This window comes from Charadrius vociferus, unplaced genomic scaffold, assembly GCF_000708025.1.
Source record: "Charadrius vociferus isolate BGI_N301 unplaced genomic scaffold, ASM70802v2 scaffold200, whole genome shotgun sequence".
NCBI lineage: Eukaryota > Metazoa > Chordata > Aves > Charadriiformes > Charadriidae > Charadrius > Charadrius vociferus.
This window is the reverse complement of record NW_009646515.1, coordinates 878,433-898,611: the sequence shown is the minus strand read 5'-3', so window position 1 is coordinate 898,611 and position 20,179 is coordinate 878,433. Positions and strand designations below refer to the sequence as shown.

General features: G+C 45.5%; 1 protein-coding gene across 1 annotated transcript in view; it reads right to left on the bottom strand.

Moving 5' to 3' along the window:
• The window catches only part of NHS (Nance-Horan syndrome (congenital cataracts and dental anomalies)), a 49,695-nt gene that overhangs the window by 15,848 nt on the left and 13,668 nt on the right, over positions 1 to 20,179 (bottom strand). Inside the window, 2 exon segments of the mRNA XM_009884793.1 lie at positions 5,690 to 5,823; positions 8,294 to 8,446. Coding sequence (XP_009883095.1) covers positions 5,690 to 5,823; positions 8,294 to 8,446 — 287 coding nt within the window.

Here is a 20,179-nt window from a genome sequence, read left to right as displayed (position 1 = left end):
AAAGCATAAACCCAAGAATAAAGAACAAATTTTTCTTCAGGTAAAGATGTCTCAAGAATGCTAAAGCCTCATCAAGAGCATTTATCCTCAACATGTTTGTCAAATTTAGGCCTGGCTGAGTTGATTCCTTCCCCTTCAGCCGTGTTTGACCATGTAGACAAGGTGTTATCTCACAGGACATCTCGGTGGCTGAGTCACAACCCTCAGCAGCACAGGACCGGTGCTGGCAGTGCTGACATAGCTTTGGCGAGGGCAGGAGGCAGCTAGCAGCACAGCGGTGTTCTCCAGAGGATTATGTCTGGCTCCTGCTGCCTAAAAGTTGCAGGTAACAAAAAGTATACGGCATTGATATTATTTCTGACTTCAGGCTTCTATAGCACCAAGTGGGGGAGATTTCCTTCCCAGGATGACCTTATGAATAAAATGGGTGATATCCACCCAAGCAGAGCATCAGCATGAAGCTTCAGCATCAGCAAGCTTCAAATACGGTCCATTTCCAGCAGCAAACAGAACATATATATGCAGGATGCTTTTACCCTACATGAGCACAGAAATAATATGTAGTTATTAACAATACATCGTGACTTCACATTTGAAAGCAATTATTCACATACTGGAAAGGTAACACATAGAATAAGTGTGAACTAGCGTTTAATCCCGCATTTGTGTGAGTCAAGTACTGACTCCTTTCTGTGGCACTGGGTGAAACCTCCCTCTTTCCATTTCCTGCTGCTTCATTAACTCGCAAGGAGTTAAGGAAAATGGTATCGATTTACATGTTGGAAAAATTAAAGGTCTGGTAAAAGGAGAAGAAACACTAATAAAAGGTTAGCAGCTCTCCGGTGTTTTCAGAGCACAGTTGACTACTTAATTAGAAATTAAAATTCGTATCTGTATAGCAGCTTTCTTATGCAGTCAACTGATGCTGAAGAGAAAACAACGGGAATACTTCTGGTCATGCTATTTCTGCTGTAAAACACAGCCCTGCTTACCTGCTTGCTCCCAACATTTATATTTCCATATGTTTCATTCTCAAGTTTTTGTTTTACCTGCTTGTGGGTGTTTTCTTTTCTTTTGGAGCATCACAAATGTGATCTGTTAAAATACTGACAATCCTTTAACGATTAATGTACTGCTCCAATGTTTTGACAAGATAAAGACCAAAATCAGATGTGTTTTCTGACAGAAGTCATACCACACACGGCATTTCAGCAGAGGAAGGTACAAAATAATAATCCCACGATACAGGGTAATAGGTATTAGGCTCATTGCACAAATAGCACTATACAAGTTCATTCTGATGAATAATGCCAGGTAGGTTTTATTTTTAAAGTTATGGGCAGGATTTGCTCACAGAAAGTACATAGCCCAGCTTGTGCCTGGCCCTCAGTTATTTTTTACTGAGGCTTTGTACAGTTTCAGCACAAAACTGTCTGAAAGTTAATACATTCAGTTGTGTTTCCCTTTCCTGTACAAAGCACGCTAAGGCAGACCATAGAGAATATTTTTGAAATGGCAGGAATAAATTACCTAATGCATTATTTTCTCTTCACATTTGCTCTAGCTGAGGTCTCAGGGAGAGCCAAAGCCTGGTTGGAAAACAACCTCCTGCTTCTTGTCATTTAGATTTATCCCTCGTTCTTGTCCCTTAGATTTCTGCTCAGAGTACAATTATGAACAAACGGACACTGAACTTCATCCAATTGTGAGTGTGAATTTCCAAATATTATTAGTTCATTGCCCAATATCTCCCTTGTTTTATTATAACAGCTGTGTCAGGAGGGGTTTGAGAAAGTATCACCCCATGACATTCTGAACTTGAGCACTGAGATTTCAGAGCCTGGCTGGGTGGACATGGGGAAACCAGAGAAAGTAAAAATGCAGAGAAAATGACAGAGGAGGCTGAAATGCAGTTGGAATGACACAGCATCTTCACGCTCACTGACTGGCCTCAGCAGTGCTACAGGCAGGGTTGTCATGGGAACATGTGCAAAGACTATTTCCCTCATTTTCCCAAGTCCACACCTTCCTCGTACTCTCCTCAGATTATTTTGGTTGTTTTTTTATTTTTATTTTTATTTTTTCTTCATTGGCAAAAATGCCTAAATGAATGATACTTATAAATGTGTTTGGTTGTATAGTTCTTCTGTGCAGAGAGAGACTAAGTGTGCTAGAGTTTTTCAGCTTTAAAAATGAATGACTGGGATGGATAGGAAAGAAAAATCAAGTCTGCAAATCATGTCTGCCCTCAGGAGGGGCATGGAGAAAGGGAATGAGGAAGCAGTGCTCACTGTTTCTCACAGTCTAAGAACTACAAGGGACATGATGAAATTATGAGGTATCGGGTATGAAACAAACAAAAGATACGTTTTCATACAGATTGTTGAAGTCATTGTCACAGGATGCTGTTGAGGCCAAAGGTGTAAATTTGCTAAAAAAATGATTAAATAAGTCTCAAAATCAACACAAACAGGTTCCTTGGTGGCTGTTACTCTGTATTTGATCTCTGGCTCAGGAGCTCTGTAACCAATTTCTGTATGAAACTGGAAGGATAAATCATAGGGTAATATATGGCATAAATCATGCCCTGTTCTTATACTTTTTCCTGAAGGATCTCCTTCTGGCCTCTGGGCTAAGTGGATCTTTCATCAGATAAATCAGGGCAGTTCCTGGAACAAGAGTAGACTATAAAGCTAACTCCAAACTTGTCGTGCCCAGGACACAAAAGAGCCTAGGACACAAAAGAGCCTATGACACAAAGTCATTTCTATTTCTCTACTTCTTCTCCATGAAGAAATGACCTTGTGATGGATCAGTCCAAAATGGCCCTTCAGACCCATTTACACTGAAATTAGTCGCTTTGGACTTGAATTCATTTGGTCTGTCTTGCAATGTGTGGGACTTTGGCATCTTCCTCCCTGTAAAAATAGTCATGCTTAAAAGTGAATCTTCGTCTGTTGCGGTTGATTTTCTCTAGCTTTACTCTACAGTATGCAAGATCTTTGGAAAAACTCATAGCCACCTACTTGGTAGCAATTAAACAGCAGACAAAATGGACCAATGTGGAATCTTTGGCTGGTCTCAGACATAGGTGATCTGTTTTGTGGTAGCTTTCAGTAGTGATAGTTCTCACAGGTCTCAGTAGTAATTTGGACATTTCTCAAAATCAGGCTACTTATTTCAGTGCCTTAATGCAAGTGTTAAGATAGTCAAATTGGAAAAATCAGATCCTGTAACTTTAAAACAATTTCTAGCTTCTCATTGATCCCTTGCCTAATTTATAAGAAACAATCCCTTTCCTAATTCATAAGAAATACAGAAAGGGGCTTTTATTGTTGTTTAGTATTGCTTTCACCAATACCTTTCCAGTGCATCAGAAAAGTGGAATACAGAACAGACTGCTCTGCCACGAATAAAAATTCTTGTGGGATTTAATATCTTGAGTTCATTGACAAATAGATGATACAATCAACTGGAATCAGGTATCGAACATTACCGACAGCCCCTGAAGCAGATACGCATTTGCAGATGTCAAAAAGCTTATGCCAAAAAGGGCGAGCTAGCCAATAACAGCACTCTCAACTTTCTCTTGTAATGATATCATTAAGTCGTGAAGGCTGGCACAATATCAATTAGTTATTCATTGTTGTAGCGTCTTGTAAAAATCCCCAAATAACCTTCTGCCAGACAGAGCATTCATCTGCAGCTTCATCGTGCCTTGTTCTCTCTTTTTACAGTTGCCCCACGAACAAGGAGTTCTCGTAGAAATGGGTCGAGGCACTTTGAAGTACTCTGGCCTTGGCATATTTGCAATTACCAAAGCAGAACATCGCCAGATGCCTTGAAATCGATAGGACGACAACCTCCAAGCAGCTCTTGTTTCCTTCTCCTCAGGGGAACACTGAGCTTGGTCAGCTTCCAAAAAAAGGGCCCAGTATGGGTGGGCACAAAGCTTAGTATTTTCCCTCTTGAAAAGAAAAAGGTGGACTTGCTGATAAAGCCAAGACATCTGCATTCAGCATGACTTAATTCTGCCAACTAATACAGGACTCAGAGGGTCGCTCGCTATTTATTATTATTTTGTGTTCTGCAGATGGAAGTAATGTCTAAAACATACTGGTTGTTTTCCAAGCACAGCAAGGATTCAGGCCCTGCGCCACTGAGTATACGATTTCAAAAGACATGCCTTGCTCCCTATCTGATACTAGCTAAGAGAGCTTTGTTCAATATACTGTCCAAACTATTATCCGTAACTAACTCTGATCCATAACGGGGGGTCACCTCTCCTTTACCTTTCAATGACCCTACAATAGCACTAGCTTTGATGATGACTTACAAAGAAGTAACAGGTAAGCCTGTTTCTCCTTTCTGTCTTCCAACTCTTTTCTATCTATCAGGATATCTTCTTTCAGTTGAATCATAAGGCCTGCAAATTTAACCAGTTCAAAGCCTGCAGTGCTGGTGATGCTTGCCTTGAAATTACGTGGATAACCAGCCAAAAAGCCAGAACAGTTTAACTAATCGAAACCTGGTCATGCATTTTATGCTTTCAAATGAGAAACAACTTTTTCTGTGGACTGACTAGCTGAAGTTTTGGTCCCTGGACAGGTGACTCCTTTGCCATTACAATATTTCCATATGGTTAACATAATAGATTAGGCTGAACGTACTTAGATTTTTAAGCTAAGTAGGTGACGATTCAGTGACTACACACTTATACTGTGCTCACAGGTGTAGCATCTCTGCAGATGCCAATGTCCCTATACCTGCAGATGCAGGGCAGATCTACCCCTACACTGAGGGCTGGCATTAGGCATATGCATCACTTAAAAGTCAAATCCGGGGCTGATCTGTGGAGTTTAAGCTGGTTTGAAGAATGCAATGGCTCTTAGCACAGGGTGGAATTTAGCTACTATGGCACTTTCATGGGTCAAACACCCAGAGGAACAGAGGTATCAAAGTTCTGCTGAAACTCATGGGAATTAGGGACACAATCAGAGATAAATTTCTGGATCTGGTGAGTTTCCTTTAACAATGATAAATATCATATTGTCAACACTAATTTGATTTCAAATTAGTGCAGCGGGGGCAAGTCAGCACAGACATACAGGACCAGATCTTCAGCTGGAGTTCTTGCTTGGCTGGCTGCAAGGACATGTGTGAGAAATGAAGCATCTGAAAAAAACTGCATGGAGGTGGACGCAGCAGAACAGGACCATTGCCCATACATACGTGGAAACTGTAGTTCCGTGTAGCTGGAGAAGTGCTGCTGAGCCTATCTGCACCCATGTGAGCCTCAAGCCAGCACTCAGAGCCCTTGAGTTCTTGGCTTCTGGCAATGCTAATGCCAGGGCTGAAATTGCAGCACTTTCTGAAAATACAGGAGGGTCCTGGAAGTGCTACCTACATCAGGAGTGGAGAATGTGAAGGGCTGTCGAGGAGTGTGTGAACGACTGCATATGTGTGCTGGCCACAGGCAAAAAACAAAAGGTTCCTAAATAGAAATGTGCGCTCTGGGACTGGGTGATGGAAGCTGCAACCTGAGTTATGCTACTGATGAGTCTTTAAGGTCCGCTCTATTTTACCTGCACAGGTTGGGGCAGGGGGTAGGGGCACTTGTGAAGCACCGTCACACTTAGGTCCCACAATGCTAATAACGTGTTGGTGTATGATAGCCATAACGACTTACTGGTAGCAAGTGCCGGTCCTTTATCGCTTGCCTCTTTTGACTGCAGATCGCAGGGAAGGGAGGAAAGGGGGGAGCCACCACAGCGATGGGGCCTTGGACTTTTTGCTCTCTGTTATCACCTCGGCTTCGATGTTCTGTTTTGGAGGAGAAAGAAGACATGAGTCTTTTAGAGTCTTAAAAACATGTGAAGATCTCTATTAACAGCACAACAGAGATGCGGACAGGATGTGGACTCCAAAGGTGAAGGTCCTCCTCTTCCCCACTGACTGGTACCTATGATCCCTGTTGCAACTGAAGGGGAGGGGCACTTCCTGGACATCCAAGCCCCTGGAAGAACAACGCTCATACAACACACCCCAGTGTGTGCACTGAAGCTGTATTCTCCCCAAATGGGATTTATACCCTTTATCCCAAGCAACAAAGGAGCTACCTTCTAGGTGCTTGGGACCCGAGGCCTGATTCCCAATGGGAACCTGCGGCTCCTGTTGCCCTGAAACGTTGGGATGCAGTAACGTCTGCACTCTACCCATATAAAATATATTCCTCTGAGGGAAAAGAAGGAAACACAGCCCCAGGCAGGATTTCCTTCCCTGGCTGCATGGCAGCACCACATCCTCAGCATTGGCTTGATATCATGAAGCAGCAGCAGCTGTGTGTCCTGGCATGGAGGAAATCATCCTGGAAAAGTGAAGATCTCTCCACCCCAGGCCCAGAGGAGACTTCCTTCCCCACGGGCTCACAGTACTCAGTCCTTTTCCAGCATCAGTCCCATCTCTGAAACATTCCAAGTGAATGGAAGAATGCTCATGGACTTCCCATCTCTAATTTTAGGTGACAGTCAGATAATTACTGTTTGCACGAAGTGCTGCTGGAAGGGGATGATTGATTCACCTGATGCACATAGCTACAGTCCAGCCGACAATGCTTGCTGCTAGCATAGCTGTTTTCTGATCTAATGCTTAGTTTTAATTACTCCTGGTTAAGTAGATAAAGAGATAATGAAATTCTGATTGAAGAAATAGGTCAGGCGCAATAAACATGTTTAGGGTAAATTTCCGATTATAATTTCACTCCAATATATGCTGTTATTTGCAAAATAAAATAAAGCAGCACATGCCACGCTCCCTGCTGACCCTGCACACCTGCCATTAAATGCAGAGGGCAGGAAGTTGCCAAAACTGAGATTTGTAACTTTAAAACGATGAGGCATTTTCTGACAGCTGCCTTCCCACGCCGCTGTCAGGATTTCTCCTGCCCACAAGATGGCAGGCAGAGATCAGCCTGGTCCTGGGACAACTGCACAGCAGAACTGTGGAGAACAGAAAAGCCAACTTCTGCTCTACTCCCAGCACTACTCTGATTGCAATTTGGCTGTATCACTCTTTGCGGTGCTTTGAAGACATACTGCACCCACAGCGTGTTCCTGAGCTAAAATCTGCAGAGAGGGTCAAATGCAGTAATTAATTGGAATGTTTATCCAGCCAACAGATGCTCTGCAGATCCGAGTAATCGATTATTATTATAACCTGATAACAATAATAAATGAACAAGGCCATGATGGCTGTTGGTGCAAAGCACTTCCAACACAGAAGGCTGCTACTCAACATTTTAAGGGTGACCTGCATCGATTTTCTCCTTCCTTATGGCACAGAAAAAAGACAGGCTTGTTTGCCTACTTTTACTTGCTTCCTGGGAAGAATTTTCCCTTAGTTAGGTCCCCAGTGAAAACAGACCTTCCCCCATCTGTTGCCTTCCCTGTAGTGTGCTGTTGTAGGACCATCCAGACGTTGGCACCTAGTAAATTCCCTTTATGGCAGGGATCCAGGAGCCTGGTTATGACCTCGATTGCTCCCACTCCCTCCCTGTGTTGCACGATCCAGTTTTGAGGCTACAGGTCTCCAGTTTGTCAGGTGACGTCAGGAGGTGTTCCCTGACCTGGAGCAGGGACACCTGCCTGACCCTTCTAAGTTGTCCATGGTATCACCAGGCTTTCAGCTGCCACCCTTGAAGGATGCAGGTCTCCTCCAGTATTGTGCTCGGAAACACCACGCAGACAGCTCAGTTTCTTTGGAGACTCTGTAATACCACTGGGCTCCAATTTCAGCCCTTGGGAAGTTAAACCTTATCTGTCCTGGAGCTGAGGCATTGTTTAACGTATGTTTAGCAGAGGGAGACAAGATGGCCTTGCTGAAACTCTCAGTGCCTCTATCCTTTTGGGATCAGTGCACAGATTTGCTCACACAATTGAGACATACCCACTTTAATAGAAAAACATATAAACAAAGAATGTAAAAAGGAAGAGTATGATGTCCTTCTCAGCTCTACTCTAGTAATCATAAACAAGCTGAAGAGGGGATAAGTCTTTTCTACCGCTAAAATTACATCTTCAGCTTTATTTCTTCACCTGAGTCTCTAAGTCCCAGTGAAGACCAGTGCCCACAGGCCTGTGCCTGTGGCTGAGCACCTCACTGCTGCCTGGAGGGGACTGTGGTGAGGTGTCATGTGTGTGGAGATGGAGACAGAGATGATGGAGGTGGAGGTGGAGGTGGAGATGGAGATGGAGACGGAGACAGAGATGGAACCAGAGAGTGCACAGACACCTACCTCTGCGCAAGGCTCGCAGATGCTGCTTGGCGTGGTGGTGCAGCTCCTCCACACAGGGCGGTCTGGTGGAGGGGAGGAAGATGTTTCTTTGCTGATGCCAAGGTGCTCGGTAATAGACACTCAGTTTGCTCTCTGCATCCAGGTTGGAGACAGCTGTAGGATGAAACCAGAGTGGAAGGTAAGACTCCCAGTCTCTCTTACATCAACCTAGCCGAAAAGCAAAGGCTCTCCCTTGGAACAGCGGTGCCAAGAACAAGCACTGCGGATGTTACAGCACCTCTCCTCCCACCAAATAACTGTGACCATTATCTTCTCCGTGTTTCCACACCACGTTACACCACTTAGCATTTAGACAATGCCCTTTTGCCAGATTGCAGATGGCTCTATACAGGCAAGTAGGTGCAAGTCTACTGTATTGGTGTTAAATATATGGACTGAAGGGATAATCATTTTATGGATAGCAAAATGAAAACGCAAAGAAGCTATGCAACCTTCCTACAGCAACATTTTGAGCAAGGGCAGAGGAAGGAATGGGTCCATTCTCCTGCCAATATGCTCTTTCACTGCATCATGTTACACACGACTAATTTCTGACACAGGTTGCAAGCTCGTTGCCTTCCAGTGCGTAACAACTGAGATTAACTGCCTGCCCTGCTGAGCAACTCTAACTGTCATCTATCAGAAGAGAGAGGGACTTCCGAGGGTCGGAAAACTTCAATTCCTCTGCAGAGAAATCCCAGAAGTCTGCCTCTGAAAGTAACATGAACCAAGTCCACTAAAACTTTGAGAGAATTTCTTGGGAGCACTGGGACCTGGGGGAGACATGCCCAACCTCAGTGTAAACAGTAGCCAGTTTTCCAAGGGACTAAGCAAGAGAGGAGGGCCATGGGGGAAGCCAGCACTCTGTCCTGGCTGGCCGCTCAGAGCAGGCTTGTCCCACCTGTGCTCAGCAGCCCACGTAATGCAGCAGAGCCCATGGCATGTCCTCAGCTCTAGCATTGGCTTTGCTTATTCTTCTACAGTCATAGATAGAAATGGTCACCTCCTCCTTGTAACGCCAAGGAGCTGCCTCAACTGTTTTGCTTACAGGACAATGCAGCACGATGCAGGCAGGCTCCCTCATGCACAGGAGGAAGGGTGGTGGAGGTACCTCCTGGGGTTCCTTCCCAGCAAGGAGCCAAAAGGCCAGCATGCCTTGAGTTGGTCCCCCCACTGGCCACATGCTCCTCTCCTTTGCCCTCATCTCTCTCAAGCAGGGCAGTATCCCCTGTCCCCGTTCTCCCTCCCATCTCCCCTCTCTGGCAGGAGAGCCTGGAGGAGCTGCCATGAGCAGAGCAGAAGCGGTTTCAATCTCAATACGGTCCCGCGCAACACTGATGGCCATAGCCCTCTTCCACAAAGAACATTATCAGGGATTTGTAACTCTGTGTTACTGACCCAGCCTGTGTGCCAGCCCCCTTCTCCAGCCTCCACCTTGTCCACTGAGATGATGAGTATTTTGCAGCCGGGGCCTCCCTTTACATTGCTTTTACCACTCCAGACAAGGGCAGCCCCCAGCCCTTGCCCAGCAGGGCCCTCGCCACTCCCACAAAAGAAGGAGAAGGGACATGCTGCTGTTGTGGGACACCACTGAGGGGGAAGCCGAGCCAGAGAAAGGGGTTGGTAGCAGGACGTCCACAGCAGTATGTTGTCTCTAGCCATGGAACTAGCATGTTTCACGGCTCCCATCTACTTTGCATGCTTTGCACTCTCTGACCTGCAGGAGCAGTCGCCCTTTTTTGAGGGGGATCAGTGCAACGTACCAGAGAGCTGCTCTCTGGTGGACATGCTTTGCTCTTTCTGGTTGTGTCACTTTCCTTAATGCAAAACAACATTCACTTGGGCTGAAGGCATACCAGTGTTTTGTATAGAGAAAGAAACTGGGAAAGTACAGTAGGAGAAGAAGAAGGAGGGAGCAGACACAAGGGGAGAAACCCAGGAACCATACTGCCACGTGCAGGATGCTGACAGACTCTATCAGTTTCCATAAGAAAAAAAAATTAGTTCACAAAACTTTGTGGGTGTCACAATGGAAGTGGTAGTATAACGTGGTGATAGACCTGCTGAAGTTTGGGTCCTCAGAGCTTCAGCACCACTGAAGGGACCCCAAACTTTGTGTCCACGAGGCAGCCTTACTGTGCCTCTCAGTGGATTTTTGCAGGTGAGGTTTCACTCAGGTTATAGCATGTTTGCAGTGCTGCTCCATGTGACTGGCCATGGTGTCAGTGCAAGGAACGGCACCAGAGTGAGAAAAAAAATGAGTGATAGTAGGGGGGTTTGTAGAATGAATGACGGCAACCTGTAGGTGTTTGTTCATCATGAGAATTTACTAATTAAATTATCAACATTGTAATAACATAATGTTGCCAAATTGCAAGTAGAGCTTTTGATGGCTTGTCTGTCTGTCACCACCACAGTAGGTGAATATCTCACTAGCATGAGCTGATTTTTATATTTCTTTTACCCCTTGAGGGTAAAAGAAATATATGCACTATGTCTATTTTACAGACAAGGTGTCGAGGCACAAAGCAACTTGCCCTGATCCTGTTCTGAGCCGCACTGCCTCCTTGGGAAGCTCATCTCAGGACAAAAATTTTTAAGTGATAGTAATGATACCCCACCCATTCTTTATATTGCTGAGGATATGTGATATTCATGATCACAAATTGTACCCTGGAGGCTAATGAAACGGCAGGCACAAGCAGTTCCTTCCTACTCCCAGAAAAAAAACTGTCTAGACTGCAGCTCTAGTAGTTGTCTGTGACAGAGCTCCGTAAGTGAGTCTAAAGTTTTACCTACTTATGAAATGTTCAGACATTTCATTAGCCTAGAATAGATTTCGCTGCAAAAATTAACTTGTAGAAAGCTCTTCTGGCTTTGGCAGCAGAGTTTTACAAATAAGAAGAGTAGGAGTTGGGTTAGTACACTCTGCATGAGACTTAAAAATGAAACCAAGCTAATACAATTCTGCTACACACTTGCTGGTGTAGACACACGTTGCTGTTCACAGATAAAACAGATCTCTTCCCCATCCAACAAGTCTCCCTTAGCCGGCAAACCCGGCGGAGCTGTGTGTAGTGCTGTACCGGAAGAAAAATAGAGCACAAATACATTGCTTATCTTCAAATGATAGGGCACTAAGAAGCTTACAGAACCCTGTGCCACGGCCCCAGCCAGCGCACATCTGTATCTTCTTGCCTCTCCCTGCAGGAACTCTGATTCACTGTGTCAGGGAATATGCCCCAGTGACACCAAGAAAGCAGAAAGATTGCACAATACGCCCTGAACTGAACGGTCCTTTAAAATACTCAAAAGCTGGAGTGGATTTTTTAGGCGTTCCAGAATAGAAACTAAAAGAGCTGGCAAAAAAGCCACGAGGGGATGAATGTTCTCAGCCTGCGGTGGGGGAGAAGCTCAGAAGGAGGGAGAAGCGCCGGGTAGGGTAGAGGACAATGCTGGCCCAAGGACAAATAAGTATAAACCCGCCATGAATGCAATTAGGCTGGATGTTTGAAGAACAGCATCCCAACCTCAGAGCAGCGAAGCTCTGGAAAAACCTCCCAGAAAGGGGAAAGAGAGGGAAGAAGCTCACCGGTAAATAAGTGAGCCTGCACCGTTTCTGAAGGGAACTACCAGGTGCGATTTCCTGCCAAAATAAAGGGACCCACTTCCACTTCATTCCTTGCACATTGTCCTTCGCGCATGCCCCTCCATGTCCTTTGCACATTGCCTGAGCTCCTGCAATGGCATCTCGCCTGGCCCCCACTCTTTGGGCATGCGCCCCTGGGAGCTGGGCACCATTGCTACGAGCTGAAGAGGATGCAACCGCGGGAGCGGACTGTGAGCTTTCAGGACCACTGCACATCTAATTTTCTGCACAGGGCTGAATCTCTTACCTCCACTAAAAGAAAAAAGCCAACCCTGTGGCGGGGAATTCATCAGTCAAAGACCACTGGACTGACAACCAGAAGACCTGTTCAGTCAAAGCTTCACCATATACTTCTGCTCAGAGCCTGGGTTAAATATTAAGATTCCCTATGTCCTGGTTCTGTAATAATGGGGATAAGGTATCTCTTTCAGCCAGCACTTCCTTTCACTCGGTGTTTTACACTGCAGGCTGTTTTTACAATGCCGAGCCTGCGCGTGGCTGTAGCCCCTCAGCATCATCATAACACGCATAATAAATAAAGCAGTACAGAAACTGTAAAGCCACAGTCTTTAAATTATTAACAGCTGGACACCACAGTGAATGAGAAAAAAAGCCTGTACAGATATAGGAAATGCTGCACTTCAGGCATCAGATATAGATTGTTAATATATTTTTAGGGTGCGCTTTGATCAATTTAGAATGTACAAGTGAATCATATAAACTATCATGTTCATTTCATTCCTGAGTTAAAGTAATTGTTTTTTTGTCTTGTGGGATGACAAAACGACAAGAGACCATTTAAATGGATTCTCCATTACATTCTGCGGATCCATTAACGTTGGCTGGTTTCCTGACAACCAATGTCAAACAGACATACACTAATGGCTGTTCTCATGAGAAGATTTTTTGAAGGATTCCAAATAGCTGTTTTATCGAAGTTGATCGTATTTATCATTTATAGACCCTTCTCATCTTCTCATCCTCTCATTCACTCTCCCTCCCTCCTTTAGCAAAGCAGAAAAAGGATCCTGCTGTAGCAGAGCTGGATGTGGATGCTTGAAGGTTGTGCGGCTTTAGAGCACTCAGGCGTGGTTGTTCTAATAATAACACCACAAAGGCCAAGCAAGAAAGATTTCTGCTCTATTTATTTGATAGATCCAGGGGGTTCCCCTCCCAACTCCGTCTGCTTCTCTAGACACTTGCCTCCCCCCTCTGCAGCTCCTTCTGCTTCTCAACTTTAATATTATTTTTTTCTATATTATAGCTGCCAGTAGGTGTTGGGGCTGGGGGGAGATAATTTCTTATATTTCCCGTTTCAAAGAGAAAACACAATTTGGTGTAAGGTGTGAAAAAGTGTGCAGCCCGGAGGGGGTTTGAGCGGCAAGTGAGGATGGTGCCTACGTGCTAAGAGACAAAGCCCAGATCTGTCACACCATGAACTCCTGCACAAGCAAAGTTGAACCGGTGGCTGCCGAATCCTTATTAAAGTATCTGGATTCCAAAAGACAAAATGCACAATTAAAAAGGATCAGACTAGCAACCAAGCCTATTCTAGAGCCCAATTACTCTTATGAGAGGCTCTAATGACCCAAGCCCTTTGCGGGAGGCAGAGGAGCTGGGGGCTGTGCACCCAGTGAAACTCACTGCTTCTCCCCACCGCGCCGCAGGGATGCAGGATGCTCTTGAAGGCTGCCATGGCCAGCAGCACCATGCCAGGCTCTGCATGGGAATCCCTTTTTCTCCAGTGTTAAGGTGGTTTACCTGTCATTTTAGCAAATGCTGTTTTTTCTAGCCATTCCATGTAAAAATGGTGACTTTTTTCTTGTGTGACTCCATGTCAAAAGAAAGCTGTATGTACACCCAGTTTTGCATTAATAGGCCTATGCCAGCAGTGGCAGAGTTCAACCTAATCATACTCTTCCACACCTACTTCCCAGGTCAGCAGTGAGTTACTGTCTGCTAAGTTTGTGTGCAAAACATCACAAGAAAATGAATTCTGAGGAAGACCAGATTATCTCAAAGACTAGGCAGTCTGGCAACACATCCAACTTCATCATGCATTTTAGTGCATAAATGTTTCACTGAGGCAAGCGCTGAGTCTGATGTGAATTTTATTTATAGACCTGAATGTCTCATATGTATGCTTCCCCCAAGTACTCGTGTCTCCACTGTAACACCCAGGGGGTTTAAGCCTACAAGGCTGGTAAAAATCTACACTCACTTCTCTGCTGTACATGTCCCACATTTTGTGCAATGCATCAGCAAGCTCAGTACTTTCAAAGCAGCTCCCTCTGCGGCTGCAGCTTCACAGTGACGGCACGCTGGGTGCCGGGGCTCACCCAGCAGGGACACAGGCGCCTGGAGCTCCTCGGAGGTGGGTCAATCACTCTGCTTTCTACAACTGTGCTTGCACCCAACCACGCACGCACCCAGACGTTTCCCCCAGTCCTGACCTATTTGCCAACGGCAAACCCAACCAACTGGAAACTTCCCATCTCACCTTTATTAAGGACTGAAAAATGCCCATGCAAAGGGAGTGTGTCGGCGTGGCTGCTGCTCCTTGCAAAGGATCTTGCTACTGGTTCTTCAGCATTTGTCACTCCGCTGAACAACGGCAACCTCACCATAACTTCAGCGACTGTGCCTACAAGCACGGGCACACACACAACTCCCTTCACACCTCCAGTTAAAAATTCCCAAGTGACTGGAGACAGAAACTCAGACAAACTCTGATGCCCTTGGGAACCCAGTTCACCCTGGCAGGGGCAGGATGCCATGCTCTTTCCCCACCAAGAGGAAGTGATAATTTCTGTCCATGTCAGTGCCAGAGCAACACCTGACAGTGATGGCTTTCTCTTCTGAAGCCCTTTTGCCAGGGAGGGGCATCAGATAATGGGAACAGGACAGGCACTCCTACACCTTGGCACTGCAGCAGCTACTGAGGACCCTGCCTGTGCTTCCCTGTCCTCCTGTCCCCCAGCAAGCTGGTGTGTAGTCCAGCTCCCACAGGAGATGTGAGAGTTGATGAAGGTCCCACCTAGGCCTTGGCAGAGCTTTCTAAGCATGCTTCTCACGTAAGACAAGAGATGCTGAACTCTCAGTGAAATAGAAAACTGCATGCCAAAACCCCTGTCTCCTTTTCCTCACTGCTCCTGTGCATCTTTGGGATTTGTTCAGGATCTGGATGAGATTCCCCCATCCTTGGTCACGTCTTTTGTTACTGCTTTCCTGGTGCAGTCTGACATTCGTGAGGGTGCTATTCAGTGAGGACATTTCCCTTTCAGGCCTCGCAGCACCAACTGTCACAGGGCCTTGGGTGACTGATGCCCCATTTTGGGTGGTCTGCTCCTCTGTTACTTCTCTTGGGGACACCACGCTAGAAAACACGGTTTGTAATGGCTCTGCGCATCATTATATCTTATTATTGCTATTACGAGGGCAGAAACCCAAATGATTTCTGAGGATTTTTTGCCTTTTGCAACCTGAGTCCAGGATGGATGTGAGGAGCAAACTCCAGCAGCACAGGCCCTGAGACATGGCCTGGGCGACCAGTCTGGACCACATTTGCCCTGCCACTGGCGCTTGTGCATGCAAATCAAAGCCAGCGTGACTGTGTCTACATGGGCTGCAGCTGCCCTCTGGACAAACACGAGGAGAGCCATGACAAAACAAGTTAATCCTTTAGCTACGTACGGGCAACAACACGAGCACAATTATTATTGTCTGCGCTCATGGATGGATAATTTAGCAAATTCTTCAAACTCAAGCAAAAGGGCAGAAACCTCACTGGCAGCAGAAACTGTTGAGAAAGACCATGATCTTTTATGCTCTTTTATTGTTTTATTTCTTGCCAATACAGTGAAACTTCTCACGTTTTAACCACGGTTTCTAAGCATATCCCTGTGACGTTTTTCTGCCCTCCATTATGCCACACATGGAAATAACAGCTATTCAAGAGAAAAATGGACAAGTGGACAAAACCCCATCCGTATTTGGCAGTCAGCTATCTGGAAAGATTAAAATACTGGAAAGCATATGATTTGAATGTCATTTCCATGTGCAGATCCTTGAATTTTGCATTTACCTGCTATTCAGTTAACTGGCACAACAACAGACATAATTCAAGAGGGCTGGGAAGTGTGTGGTTCTTATACACGTAAGAAGATTAGGCTGTTAAGCAATATGCACTTATGTGAAGAGTACCACATGCTAATCCTATTCTTGGCTTTGCTGCTTTCAATCACTGCTGGCGGTGTTTGAACATATTTTTAACTGCTTTTCCTAACTCTGTCAAATAAGTTACGGTGGCCAGAATGGGACTTGGTATTTCAAAGTATTTCAAAGCTGTCACTGCAGGATAGACAATAACCTCTCAGAAACACACAGTATTTCATACGTTCAAGCCTTCATTCCTGTGAAGCTTCTCTCGCCAGCTATTTCTTCCTCTCCTTTTATTCCTGTTCTCCAGTCTATGTTTTACACGGCTGGGAGAGAAATATCTTCATGCTTTCAGCTACAAAATAGCAGCAAACATAGTGACAGACAGCAGGTTTCTGTTGGAGGGTTTCATTAATGGAGTTGCCCTTCTCACCCAGGAGAGGTGAATGGCATTTTTATTTTAGGTGCACATGTCTACGCATTATACATATCCATGAATATGTGCAATTGTGCGTACGCCCCCACCCCATCACACCCAGGTCTGCAGCAAAGAAATCCTCCCTGGTGCACATCTCTCCTAATGCATGGTGACAGAAAGTACTGGAGGGAGTGCAACACACTTATCTATTAATAAACATCTGAAATGTTCAATAATGTATGTGTAGCTGTGGTGTTTCTATGGTCCTTGTTCAGTCAGAGATAGCAGGAAGCCCATCAGGGAAAGCAGGTTAGTAAGCAAAAAAGAACACCACCAATAAGGTTGGGCTTTATTCCCAAGACAGCTGAACACGTGTGACTAGACAAAAGTTTTCTCAGTTGTGTATGCATAAAATTAAACATTTAATCCAATTCTGCGTCTTCAGAGACCACAACCCAGCTGGGAAGTGACTCATGCTCCAGCTAAGTGAGTGGAAGTGATACAAAAGGCAGCATTGGTGTTGCCTGCAGGGCAATGGGAAAGAAGGCAGACAGCACGTGAGTCCTGCCTGGCAAGCTTAAGGTTGCCGTCAGGTCAACTATTCTGCAGGATGAGTCCATATTCATTTCAGTTTGCTACCATGCTCCATGAGAAAACAAAAAGCTAATTAGCCAGTAAAACAGTGAAGGCACAAACAGTGTTAACGAAAAAACCCAAACCAAATTAGTTTAAGGTTACTGGATCTACTGGTAAGGAGGAACTGTTATGGCAGGGATGATAGGACATCACACACATGCACACACATACATGTGTTTGTGTAGACACACCCCAGAGCATGTAACTGAAATCAGTGTCTCAAGAGAGCCCTTTCAATCCTACGTGCTTAATTAGTTGAAAGCACTTCTTTCAATCTGATGCACTGTCAGTGCTTGTCAACAGATTTCTTCCCATGTTGACCCTTCACATTATTCCTACTCTCAATACGCAGCAAGATAAAGTCTCTTATCTCCGGCAGTGTAGTGTGTGGTCTCTATAAAACACTTTGTAAGCCTGCTTTTAGACATCCTTTGCAATTCCCCCTCACTGCTCTGCTATTTTTCTACTATACTGACTCAGCCCAAATCACTACTAAGCTTGCCTGAGTTGCTCCAATGGGTCACCAGAACGCTCTGCCTTTTATCACACAGAAGTCTGTGGTTCACTGGGATGATGGTCTCAAATCAGTCATGCTGATTTCACGTGCCAGCACTCAAGAACAGACCTTCCTTGGTTAATGCTTACCTTCAGGATCTTGCAAAAACAACACCCGCACGTTCCTCAGCCTATAGACATTTTTGTGATAGGTCAAACAGTGTTTTGGCAGCGGTTTTAATGTATCTTGCCTATTCTCCAACTCAAAACATTAAGTTCCCTTGCATATTTCTATCTGAACATTTACACCTAAAGTGGTCATTTCCCAGTAACAGCCTTTTCAGTCTATGCTGAGGATCCTCTTTTCAAGAAGAGCAGAGGCTTGCACATTAGAGCACCTATTTCCACATCAGCATCCACAATACAAACATCCTTTCCACATTTGTGAGCGTGCAGCCCAGCTGTAAAACACTGGGAGCCTTGAAAAAGCACTCTGGAAGATGACACTCCACACAGAATATGCTGTGTTTGGCATGTTGGGAGATAAGATTCAGATGACTTATTTCAAGTACAGCACATATATTTCTGTTTTCCTTTAAATCTTCATAAACTACAACCTTCCATAAAAGCTCTAAAAGTTAGTCACCATCAATCTCCATGCCTTCTCCATTCGGCTCTCTGAAGTGGCATTTGGCATCAATTACGCCAACGGTGCTGTGATACACGTGTCTGTCTCTTGGGCTGCAGATCGAGGGCACCAACTTATTTTACACAGGGCATCAGAAGGCCATCAGCGGGTGACAGCGTTTTGTTTACTACTGACCTACCCTTCATTCAAGGTGACAACCTGTAAGAAAAAAAGCCCTTTAGCCCCCCTGCTAAATCTTGTTAGTCCCTGATGTGGCTCCCCATGGATAACGACAAAGTCACTGTGTTGGAAGGGCAGCACATACGCTGTAGCGGAAAAACACCACGAAAAGCAAAGAGCAAACCCAAACCAAAGACACAGGTTACATTTTGTATCTCGTATAAAAGCATCGCGGATGTTTTCCTGTGAATGACTTTCCTCACTGGCGTGAGTTTGACCGTCTTGCCTTCACCAAACCCCATGGGGAAGACAGTATCTGAGGTCAGAAGCTGCTCCCCAGCAACAAAAAACAAGACCGAAGAATTTATGCAGACAGTGAACAAGCCGGGACCCTCTTCCCTTCCGCTGGCACCGCACACAGGCTGAGAAATCAAACCCCCAAAAGTCAGGAACAAGCCATGTGTTAAGACTAACGACGGTGGTTCATATTTCACACTTCGTCCTCCCCACTCGTCTTTTTCAGCGTGCTTGGCTAGATGCCCTGAACGCTGCTTAACTGCAAGTTGAGGTAAGTAGCAACAGTTTCTTCCAATTATATTTAGTAAATACTATGCTACTATTGCTACCCATGTTCCTTCAAATTACTCACAGGCATCTGGGGGAAGACAGAAAGTCAATCATCTCAGAGAGACCAAAGGCAACCCTTTTTTTTCTTCCCTTTGGGAAATAGTCTTGCCGCTCCTGCCGCTCCATCAGTCCTTTCTTGCAGAAGGACTGAGAGACTTGGCTCTGTCTCAGGTCTCTAATTGCTCTTGAGGTCATGCCTGCCCCGTGAAGCTTCCTCCACATAACGGCAAGGCAGCTTCTTTCTTGGGTCAGGCAACAGAAAATCATGTGCACGACTCCATGAGGTTACTCCCGTGCCAGCCTGACGGTGGCCCAGGGATGGCTGGGCACAGGGGTGCAGTTAAATACACGACCAGTTCACTGTGTAGCTCCTCTGGGCCCTTTCAGTAACATTCTTCCCTAAACTCAGTGAATACCCATCAGCATCCCTCTCAAATGTTCCTTCTGGTCCCAGCCTCCCAAGTGGTTCACTTGAAGCCCAGTTTCAGACAACTGGCTGTGAACTGGGCTTGCGGAGCCCCCAGCCCACAAAGGGGCTCCGGGCCAGGAGGAGGAGGGTCCTATTTTGGCACTGACCAGCAGTATCCTTCTCCAGTCCCACTTCCGACAAGACACTTGTGTGAAACATTAGAGCGAACAGGGCTGTGAGGGTTCAGAGAGCCATAAGGAGGAGATGTCTGGGAAGATTTCTGCCCCCTCCCCTTCTATACTTTCTCAAAGGAATTGATTTTAATGAAGAAACCTGCTTAGGGATGGATTCTTATTAACCTTGCAAGTCCCTTCCGCCCTGCCCAGTGCTGCCCTGAGGGGGGCTGCTGCACTGCCATAGCCGTGTCCCAGCACCATTCCCCGCTGGGGCTCCAGCTCCTACCCAGGTATTGCAGCCTCTCCCCGCCAGGTTTTTGGGCTCAAAATTAGCCTTTAATCCATAAAGCACAGACATGTCATGATATATGGCATGGACTGTATTACTTACAGTACTTGCTATTCACATGTATACAAAGCCACTGAGATATACTGGATTACTTTTTAGAAGGAACCCATCCAGATAGTGTT